Source organism: Struthio camelus, chromosome 23 (genome assembly GCF_040807025.1).
Source record: "Struthio camelus isolate bStrCam1 chromosome 23, bStrCam1.hap1, whole genome shotgun sequence".
NCBI lineage: Eukaryota > Metazoa > Chordata > Aves > Struthioniformes > Struthionidae > Struthio > Struthio camelus.
In genome coordinates, this window is record NC_090964.1 from 6,295,106 (window position 1) to 6,305,664 (window position 10,559).

At 63.5% G+C, this 10,559-nt stretch overlaps 1 protein-coding gene across 1 annotated transcript; it reads left to right on the forward strand.

Annotated features, from left to right (window-relative positions):
• Positions 1 to 133: 133 nt before the first annotated feature.
• On the forward strand, positions 134 to 10,262 carry TCEA3 (transcription elongation factor A3). The gene is made up of 14 exons (XM_068917574.1): positions 134 to 491; positions 3,641 to 3,703; positions 3,880 to 3,985; positions 4,448 to 4,616; positions 4,768 to 4,836; positions 5,140 to 5,208; positions 5,346 to 5,429; positions 5,908 to 5,985; positions 6,126 to 6,280; positions 6,900 to 6,955; positions 8,099 to 8,254; positions 8,946 to 9,092; positions 9,204 to 9,275; positions 9,570 to 10,262. The coding sequence occupies exons 1-14, from the start codon at positions 423 to 425 to the stop codon at positions 9,576 to 9,578; spliced, it is 1,302 nt and encodes a 433-aa protein (XP_068773675.1). The 5' UTR covers positions 134 to 422; the 3' UTR covers positions 9,579 to 10,262.
• The last annotated feature ends 297 nt before the right edge of the window (positions 10,263 to 10,559 follow it).

Here is a 10,559-nt window from a genome sequence, read left to right on the forward strand (position 1 = left end):
CCGGCCCGCTGCATCCCGGCGGGTCGCCCGGCCGTGCGCCTCCCCCCGACCCCCCCCCCCCCGGCTCCCTGCAATCTTTGTCCTGCTCGGCAGCTCTCGGCTATTTTTAGCCCTCCCCCGTGCTATTTCGCCTGCCTGGCAGGAGTTTATAACTGGCCGGGCCAGCCACACCTCCTTTCTGCTTTCTCCGACTTGCTTTCCTTCTCTTTCTTTTCCTCTTTTTCTCCACTCGCCCCCCCTCCCCCGCCCCCCCCCCCCGTCCCGGCCTTCGTCCTTTCCAGCCAGGCCGCGGCTTCGCACCCGCGCCGCCGTGCCCTCCGCCACCCCGAGCCCCCCATGCCGGCGGCGCCCAGCGTGGCCTCGCGCCAGGGCCGCCGCGGTTGTTTTCGCTCGCGCCGCCTCGGCCGCCGCGAGCTGCCAGCATGGGGCCAGCCGAGGAACTGGTGCGGATCGCCAAGAAACTGGATAAGATGGTGGCCAGGAAGAGCACGGTAAGGCGGCTGAAGCTGGCCGAGCCACGTGTGCAGGCGTGTGCAGGCGTGTGCAGGCATGTGCATGCATGTGCAGGCGTGTGCACACATCAAGACGTTGCAACGTAGCTCGGGACAGCGGGATAGAAAGAAACCGCCAAGCTCGCAGCGACGGGAGGGAGGAAGGAGGGGGGTGTTTGCTTCGCACCCCCCTCCCGCTGCTGCCTTGCAGCTCAGCAAGGGCCGAGCGGGGCCCGGTGGTGCTGAGCACCCGCAGGTTGCAGCAGCACCCCGGCGCTCCGCTTCCCCATCCCGCGCTGGCCAAGCTTCTGTTTTTTTTTTTTTTTAATTTTTGCAGCCAGCCCCCGCCGGCAGGTTTATTGCCTGCGATTTCGGTCGGTCCGACACTGGCCGGGAGGGTGAGGAGGGGCCGGTGGCTTGGCGGTGGGTGCAGCGGGGCCGACAGGTGCCTGGCCCCGGCCCAGTGCAGCATGCACGGGGCCGGGAACGTGCGGCTGCCCCGTGCCCGAGCGCCTGCAAACGTGCCGAAGCGGAGGCTCGCTAGGGTGGGCTGCACCCGGCTTTCCTCCCTTCCCCACCCCGGCTGTAGGGATCCATCCTGGGATCAGTGCCCCAGCGAGCCGGTTACGTGCAGGGGAGCAAAGCCCAGCCCTTCAAAGTTAATATTTGACCGTTTCCGCTGGCCTTTGCCCCGACGAAGCACGGCCTCCCGGGCAGGCAGAGGTCGGCGTGTCCCGAGCCCCCGCCGCGGTGCCGGCCCCGGGGAGCTGTAACAGAGCGGCCCCCGGTCTCACCCAGTGTTTCCCGTGCCCACAGCGCCCGAGCGGGGGCACCCAGTGCAGGGGCAGTGCTATACCCCCCGCTGCCACCGGCTACAGCTCAGGCGGGTGAGGGGCTGTAATGGGGTGCCGTCACCCGTGGGACCCCCCACCCCGGGGAGCCCAACTGTAGCATCAGCCCGTCGTGTCCCAGCAGGGTGGCAAGAGCGGTTTTGGGGAGAGCCGGTGCTGTCGGGGACTCAGAGCCGGTCGCCGGTCGCCGTCCCTGTCCCCGTGGCAGGGCCGCCGGGCGAGCACCCCGGACGCGTGCCTTTTTTCGCACCTGCAGACTTTGCAGCTGAGCATCGCGCCCCGGCGCGGCGAGCAGCAGCTCTAGGAGCCCTGCTGCGCTGTGGGGCTGCGTTTTAACCATCTCCACCTCTAGCCCGCTAATCTCCAAGTGTCCAGAGCAGCTTTTAGGGCCACCACCGTTTGCAATCAAGTAAGACTCCTTGTTTGATGCTCAGAGGGGCTGATCCTGCCCAGCCGGTGTCTCGGGCTGTCGTGTAGACTTGTGAACCCTCTGGTTGATGCCCTTGTGCTTGCGCTTTGGGAACTGGGACAGGGCCGGGTCTCCAGGGCCTGGGGACGTCCCTTGCACCTGTTGCCTGGCGAGGAGACGTCCTGGTGGTCTGACCCACTGGTGGATGGAGGGATCCTTCTTCTCAGCCCTGCACAGTGAGATTCAGTCCTGCCAGAGTTGGAGGAAAACCTGCCCCTGCCCTCGGAGATGTGTCCCAGGGGTTTTGGTGGCCATGGCAGGGATGCCGCCGTCATGTCCTGAGCGATCCTGTGCCCAAAAGCCTCAGCAGCGAGCAGGGCTTGCAGCTTTTCAGCTCCCGGCGTGGGAGATCCGGGCTGCTCTGGGGCTATGTAACCCCGCCGGGGATACCTGTGAACTCGCTCGCGCCTGTTTATCTGGCTCTAAAAATACTGAGGAGGAAAAACGACCCTGCTGGGATCTGAGCCCGGCTATAATTAGTGCTGCGAGCCCGAGGGCCGTGCGGGGCCGGAGTGCCTGCGGGTGCCTCGCGCCGCAGCGCGGGGATGCTCGGGCCCTTCCCGGCGGCGGTTGCCTTCTGGCTCCCCGGGGATTTTTCTTAAGGAGTATTTTTTTTCCCCGAGCTCAAAGCGGGTAGGAAAGGAGGGGGATGGCTGAGTTGGAAAGCAGTGCCCCACGCTGCCCGCACACGCGGCCCCTCTGCTTGCAGAGGCTGTGAAACATGGGGTCGCGGTCGGGGTGCTGAGCCCCTGCCAGGGCCAGCAGCGCCATAGCTGCGGGCAGAATCGGGCCAGCGCTTTGCATCCCCGTGCAAGGTCAAGAGCGGCCGGCGCCTGCTGTGATTTCAGCCTCCTTCGGTGCCAGCAGCTCTTGGCAACTCAGAAAGCTGCTTCCCACTCGGCCAGCAGGCTGAGACGTGACCCTGAGCTGGGTCCTGCCCCGTCCCTGCCTGTCTGGGCTCTTCCCTGGGGACGGAGGGGCAGTTGCCGCTGCGGGGACCCGCGGCGGGATTACCCGGTGGAGGGTTTCGGAGGCAGAGGGAACCGGAGGAGGATGTTTCTCCTGGCTCTGTGCTGCCTCAGGGCTGCCCTGGGAGGCCAGCAAGAAATCCCGGCCGGGGCTGGCGCTCGGGAAAGCCACCCGGGAGAGGCCTGGGGGCTGTCGGTGGAGATTTCCCAGCAGAAAGCTGCAAGCGAACGTGCTCGGCTAGTGTTTTTTGGCCCGGCAAGAGGTTTGCAAGGCAGCAGCTCCTTTCCGTCTGCCTCCAAACTGACCTGCTGGTGGCAGAAAACCCCAGAAAGAAGAGAGAAAACAGCTGAGATTTTAAAGAAATGCTGGGCAGGATTTTTTTATTTGTTTTTTTGATTTTTTTTTTTTTGATGAGTGACCATCGGGGGGGTTTAACTCTTCTTAGGGCATTTGGCAACTGGACGTGCTCTGTGCATGCATCGTCGTGAAAATACAGGCAAAGAGATTTGGGGGTCTCCAGCCCTTGCTGCTGCAGTATGGGTGCAGCCCACGGCAGGTGGGGAGGGGAGAGGGGGCTGCGGTGCAGCCCACCCCATTGTGCAGAGGGGAAACTGAGGCACGTTCCTCGCTGCTAATTGTCACGTCGTTCCCTGGCTGGCCGTCCTGTCTGCTTTGGACACCCCTTTGGGTGGCCCAGGGCTGCTTTACACCGGGGTCTCCGCTTTGGATGCGGTTGCAGGTGTTGGCTTTTGTCGGGAAGAGGAACGTTGGAGGACGTGGGTTCCTCCCACCCAGCTCCACCTGGCCGCCAGGTTTCTCTTTGGCTCCTAAAGGGCTCTTGTGGCTTCTCGTTGCTCTAGGAAGGGGCGCTGGATCTGCTGAAGTCGCTGACCGGCTACACGATGACCATCCAGCTGCTCCAGGTGAGAGGGGCCGCGGGCAGCTATTGCCGGCGGTGGTAGTGGTGGCCCCCTGTGGCCGGAGCCGTTCCTCCTGCGTGTCCTCCCTTTCCTGCGGGTCCCCATGTGCCTGGCCCCGGGGCGCCCTTCCCACGGTCCCGCTTTCCTCCTCCCTAACGACAACCCGTGTGCGTCCTCAGACCACGCGAATCGGGGTGGCAGTCAACTCGGTGCGGAAACACTGCTCGGACGAAGAAGTTGTGGCCTCGGCCAAAATCCTCATCAAGAACTGGAAGCGGCTGTTGGGTGAGTGATGCTGGGAAAACGGCCCCCCCCTCCACCCCACCCCGCCCTGCCAAAAAACCTCCCCAGGGGCATCTTGCTCCCCCAAGCCCCTAATGTGATCCTCCATGGGGGCTACCGAGAGCCGGCCGGAGCGGGGATGGGTGCTGGGCGGGATCGACCCCTGCTTTTGGGCAGACCGTGCGCAGCCCAAGGAAGGGGGGGGGGGTTCGCACACCTTCGTGACTTTCCCATGCTGCTTCAGCCTCCGTAATGGGTCCTGCCAGGCACTACGAGGACTCAGCCAGTTTTTTATTTTGACTTTTTTCTACTCTGGCAGAGTGTAGTGTAAATCAGTGCAAAGCCTCCAAGGGCTGAGCCCGGTGCTGGGACCTCGCAGCTGCTTTCCCCCTCGCTGGGAAGCGGCTCCCAGAGTGCCCCGCACTGATTTAGGCCGCGTCGCTGACACCCGGCTCCTTCTTGCAGAGTCCTCTGCCCCCCCGAAGAAGGAGAAGGACACGGAAGGGGAGAAGGAGAAGAAGGAGAAGGAGAAAAGGCTGGACTTTCCCAGCTGGTCCAGCGAAGGGGCGAACTCGCACCTGGCGAAACACGGCAAGAGCCCAGCTGAGAAGCACAGGGAGAAGCACAAGGAGAGGTACGGGCTGGTGCGAGCGCCCGAGCGCCCGCCACGCCATCGGGCCGCGTCCTGCCGCCGGCCCTGCGGGGCGGCCCTGGGGACATCTGGGGAGACCGGAGGGGAGAGGACTGTTTTTAAGGCCCTCATCCGAAGGCTGCTCTCTCTCTAGGAAGCCCGGCAAGTCCAGCTCGCACTCAGCCAACCCCAAGGGCCACTCTGCCGACTCCAACCCGGAGAGGTACTGGTCGAAGGGTCCTGCCGCCGGCGGGGTCGCGGGGTGCTTTGGGCATCGCCGAAGCGCTGTGGGTGTTAGCGGGGCAGCCCTGGCCCGGTTACGGAGGCCAAACGGGGGCTCGGGGTGGGCTCGGGGAGCGCAGCAGGCAGGCAGGGTCCAGCTCACCCAGCTGGAGGCATCTGCCGTGTCTGCGCTCCCCGTAGTGTCAGCGGGCGCTTTTAAAGCCAAATTGCACGGCGCGTACACGGGGTGCTGGCTTGGCTCGCTGACGGCATCTCTCCTTTCCCTTGTGCTTCTGCGGCAAAGAGAGTCCGGCAATGGCAGGACCCCCCCGGCGTCCTCGAAAAAGTCACCTCCGGACAGCAAGAAAGAGAGGTGGGTGCTGTGGGCTGGATGGGAGCGGGAGAGGCAGGACCCCAGCCCGCCGCCGAGCTGTGGATGGCGTCTGGACCCGCCGGGCGAACCCATCTCGGTGCTCTGACATGTGGCTCTTCCTCCCCGGGTCCGTGCAGGAGGGACTCCGCAGACTCGAGGTGCTCCGCTGCCACGGCCGTCTCCTCCTCTTCCTCCCCACAGAAGAGGCCGTCGGGGGAGAGGTGAGGAAGGGGAGGCTTCCCCTGGGCTCAGGGCAGGTGCTGCCCTCTTCTCCGCGGGTTTGCGTTTCCCAGGGATGATACGGAGACATGCCAAGGGCTCTGCCCTGGCAGAGCTGACAGATAGGGGGAGGCCGGGAAAAGACAGGGTGGCCGGACTGCATTGCCGATGGTGAAGCTGGTACCCAGCTGGTGGCCAAGCACCCCCAGCCTGGCGCTGGCAGGGGTGGGCAGCCCTGCTTTGGGGCGTCTCCAACCTCGAGTCGCTCGCGGGGGACAGCTGGAGAAGGCTGCGAGCCCTGATCCCGCAACAGGCACCGGGAAATTCCCCGCAAGGAGCGAATGCTCCCACCTGGGGGATCCCTGTTGGCTGCAGAGCGCTTGCGCCTGCATGCCGGTGCTTGAGGTCTCTGGTCCATGCGGTGCCCTCGTGTCCCCCCGTGGCATCGCCCTCACCCTCTGTCCCACCGCGCTGACCCAGGAGAGCCTCCGCGGGCTCCAGCCCCTCGCCGGCTCCCACCGGTGCCCGGAGAAACTCCAGCGATGGCAAGGAGGAAAGGTAGGACAGGGGCTGACGGTGCACCCGCAGGCCCCACCGGCAGCCCAGGGAGGGGTTCACTCCCCGCCTCCGCCGCGGGGCGCCCGAGCTCGTTCCCGTACCCCCGTAACCACCGTCCCCTCCCCGTGTGCCCTCTGCAGAGCCAACAGCAGCAAGGCCAAAGCGGAGCCGCCGCGGACCCCCACCAGCCCCTCTTTCTCGCCCACCATCTGCCTCCTGCCCCCCTGCTACCTCACGGGCGACTCGGTGCGGGACAAGTGCATCGAGATGCTCACGGCCGCCCTCCGCATGGACGGTGAGCGGGCACCGAGCGCCCCGGCCGAGGCACCGGCCCCGAGAGGGGGGATGCGGGGCCGAGCCAGCCCCTCTGGGCAATTCAGGCAGCTTTAAGCCCCTGGTTTAATCACACGTTGCAAAACACGGAGGAAAGAATGAGCCTCCGAGCCCAAATTCAGGCTTCCCCAGGGGAGTTATTCGGGGGAGCAGCGTGTTACCCTAAATATCCCTCCTTAAGCTGCTTTGCTGGGTCGTTCCTCCTGGGTGAGGGCTACGGGGAGCAGGAGCAACCCTACAATAACAAGCAAGGCGCTGCGTCCTGGCACCCCTGCAGCAGCAAACTGCCCCTGGCCTCGCAAAACAGCAGCAGCAGAAGTTCATCCCGCGCTGCTGCAAGAAAAGGAGGTTGTTAGTAAGGGCTTGAATTGTGAGTTCAAAGCAGGTAAAAACGATGTTTTTTAAAGAGGGGGTGGTGTCTTGGATAAGCCGAGTTAGTCATGGGGAGAGGCAAGGTTTTGGCCACGTCACCAGGGCTGGCTGGGTGCTGGCACCGCGAAACGCGGCTGGTTTGACTCCCTGCCCGGGCGTCCCCGCGCCAGGGGCGCAGAGTCACTCCTCCGCCTCTCTTTGCCCTCTAGACGACTACAAGGAGTTTGGTGTCAACTGCGAGAAGATGGCGTCTGAGATCGAAGACCATATCCTTTGGGACACGCGGGGGTACCCCAGCCTCCCTCCGCTGCGGGGGAGAGAGGCATCGGCCCCCTGAACGGTCCCAGGCGGAGGGTGGCAGGGCCGGGGCAGAGGGTGATGGGCTCTGCTGAGACCTGACGGTGCTCGTTGCCTGCAGAGGGAGCCCGGACCCCGGACTAACGGCGCTGATGTTCAGCCGAGCAGATCCCAGCCGAGACCAACCCCATGGGCAGGGGGACCCGCGCCCGTTGGGGGGGTGCTGTGCATCCCCCTGCCCTGCCGAAACCCATCTACTCAGGGAATTGCCTTCCTCCATGGGGAAATACAGCATTTCCTTCCTTTCCGAACCCAAACAAGGCCTCCTTCTGAGCCAGAGACTGGGCTGTTTTGGGCTGTGGGTGCCCATAACTTGGTGCCGAGGTCTTGCCAGCCTCGGTCCAGCATGATGGCATGGGATGGAGCAACCCCCAGGTCGCTCCCAGCTCAATATTTCAGGGTGTCCAGCAGCATCCGAGGCTGGGAGCAACCACTGAGGTGGTTTCTCCTGTGCCATGGGTATGGAGAGGGCAGATAACACCCCCCGTTCCAGTGCATCCAAAGCTCCCTGGCTGTGCATGCTCAGAGCCTCGTAGGAGCTGGACCTGGGACTGTGGGACTGTCACTTCAGCCTGTTTTCCCACATCTGTTCAGGGAGCAGGAGCTTTTTTTTTCTTTTCTTTTTTTTTTTTTTTTCGCAATTCCCAAGCTTGGTAGGAAGCAAGTGGGCTGAGCCCTCTGCCTCATAAACTCACTTCACAGCACCAGGCTTGATGAAAGTCCCCCTTGCCCAACAAACTTGCCTGGGTGTTGGAGCCGGGAAATGCAAAAGTGCTTTCTTCCCAACATCCCGAGCTGTGTGCAACCCTAAATCCAAAAAGAGGGAAGCACTGGCACCTATTCTTGTGGGATCAGGGAGCAAGGTCCTGTTTGAGCATGGTGGGCCACCCCCTTTCAAATCTGGCCCCCTCCAAGCACACATGGGCATTATTCCTGGTGGCAACCAGTGTTGTCGGTAGCCGAGCAGCAGCGCAGCTTGCAAAGCAGCAGCCGGTGCCCGAAGCACTGGCATCCCCCCCACATTGTGTCCTCGATTCCTTGACGGGCACCACATATCTTCCAGGAGCTGAAGAGCACAGACATGAAGTACCGCAACCGGGTGAGGAGCAGGATCAGCAACCTAAAGGACCCCAAGAACCCCAACCTGCGAAGGAACGTGCTGTGCGGGGCCATCGTGCCCGGCCTCATCGCCCGGATGACCGCGGAGGTATGGAGCGGGGCGAGGGCGAGGGGAACCAGGCTGTATCTGCACTGCTTCTGGGATGCTCCCTAAAATCCACTCTGGGGCGGGGGGGCACATTGGTGCCCAAAGGCCAGCTGGGTCTTGGCTTGGTAGTGTCCACAAGGTGTATGGGCTCGTCCCACTACGTGGCACAAAACAACCATCCATCTGACCCGAGATGCTTTGTGGACCCATGCCTTCCTGGTACAGCCCTACAAATGGTGTTGGCTGGGGCACAAGGAGCTTCCTGGGAGAAAGCAGGGGTGAGCCAGCTGAAAAGGTTTGGGTGCTGCTCCCCCACAGCCCTACACACCTCTGGCCCATCTCAGAGCCAGACACTGGGCTGCAGCCACACGTGGGGAAGAGCTGGGGCCAGGGACGGGCAGACCAAGGCGCAGCAGCAGCGCTGAGTGCCAGAGCAGGAGCAGGGTCCTAGGAGCCCAGGCTCCCATTGCAGGGAGACACTAATCAACATCTGAGGATGGGCTGATTTGTCCTCTGGGTGGGCCTGCTCCCCTCTGCAGAGGACGAATATGGTCCTGGTGAGATGGGGAGGATGGTGACATCTAAGGGGGTTTCCAACCAACTGGGACGGTGGCTGCTTGGCTAAGAGCAGGAGCTGTAGGGCAGAGTCGAGTCACAGCGCTGACCCTGGCCTGGCCACTGCTCGTGGCAGGAAATGGCCAGCGACGAGCTGAAGGAGTTGAGAAACGCCATGACCCAGGAGGCCATCCGGGAGCACCAGATGGCCAAGACGGGCGGCACCGTCACCGACCTCTTCCAGTGTGGCAAGTGCAAGAAGAAGAACTGCACCTACAACCAGGTGAGCCCGGCAAAGTTACCTGGGGGCTTCCCCAGCCCCTCTGGCCAAGGGGGTGCAGGCTCGGGGTTGCTGGCAGGGCTCTGCTGACCCTGCTGCCCGCTCCGTCCCCAGGTGCAGACGCGGAGCGCTGACGAGCCCATGACGACCTTCGTGCTGTGTAACGAGTGCGGGAACCGCTGGAAGGTCTGGACTCAGTGGGGGGTGATGCGCAGATGTCACTCTGGGTCCCCAAATCCGTTTCTCCCCCTGGCCGTGGGTCTGTCGGGGACGGGGTCCCTCCGTGGCGTCCATGCCATGGGGTCTCACCACCCCCTTGGCCCTGAGCCCCCCTCGCAGGCCCTAATGAGCTCAAGGACCCAGGGCTGCAAACCCTGGGTGCTACCACCCAGCCGCCCTGCACACAGCCCTGGGTGTGGGTGGGTGCCGGCGCAGGGTCTCGGCTCACCCCCCCACCCCGCGGCTTTGCTTCTCTTCCAGTTCTGCTGATGGCGCTCGCCTTCCTGGGCGGCTGGAGACGCGACGACAGAGGGGACGCTGCCCCGGCCGTGCCTGGCATCCAGGGGGAGGGAGGGCGGCCGAGGTCTCTGCGCCGGGGTGGTGCCTCCCTGTTTTGTTGCATCGGGTTCCTGCGAATGTCCCGGGGATTTGGGTTGTGCCGCTTTGGGGGTTTGCTCAGCAAGACCGTACTGAGCCCTGGTGAGTTCAGGCTATTCCTGCCTGTCCATATCCGCCCTTCGCGTGGGGTGCGCTGGGAGCCGCTGGAAACGGGCATGTCCCCGCAAAGGGAGGCTGCTCTTGCCTGGGTTGCAGAGGGGATGGCTTGTGGGGGAGCCTGGACTTGAACGATTTTGGGGGCAGGAGAGACATTCCCCTGTGGAGCTGCGGCTGTGTTCACTGTCCGGGGGGGCTGGGGGTGGGAAAGGGCCAGGCTTTGCCCCCCAAATCCTCCTTTCCCCTCACCTAAATGCACACAGTGGGAGAGAGAGAAGGAGGTAGGGCGCTCGCAGTGGCATCCAGATGCTGGTGGGACACCACCGGTGTCCCTCCACTCTGTAACACATGGGCTGTCTGTCCTGGCTTGAGGGAACTGTGTCCCCAGGAAAGAGAAGGGATAGGGAGGGAGAATTGGGAAGAAAACCTCCAGCTAGAGCAATAAAGGTGTAAAACATCTCTGCGGCACAGCCTGTTTTCCAACGGCGCGATGGGGACCTGGGCTGGGTGGTCTTAGTAGAGCAACCAGGGCTCTTGCTGCTTGGGTGTCCTCTCCCGAGGCCCCACGTCCCTCAGCAGCAGCCCTGGGCTGCGGCCCAAAAAGCACCTTGCAAATCTGCCTCTGCCCGTGGCACAGAGCTCGGGGCTGGGAGACGGGCGCTTCGCCCTCCCTCTGGCTCTACTGGGAGGCTGGAAGCCCATCATGGCATTTACCAGGACCCCTGTCCAGCCAGGAATCAAGACACGGATGCTTCT

Excerpts from the sequence above, each read along its gene's own strand:
- TCEA3 (XM_068917574.1), top strand. The coding sequence starts at position 423 with ATGGGGCCAGCCGAGGAACTGGTGCGGATCGCCAAGAAACTGGATAAG. Across the intron at positions 492-3,640 it reads TGGTGGCCAGGAAGAGCACG|GAAGGGGCGCTGGATCTGCT; the intron begins GTAAGGCGGCTG and ends TCGTTGCTCTAG. Across the intron at positions 6,281-6,899 it reads GGCCGCCCTCCGCATGGACG|ACGACTACAAGGAGTTTGGT; the intron begins GTGAGCGGGCAC and ends TTTGCCCTCTAG.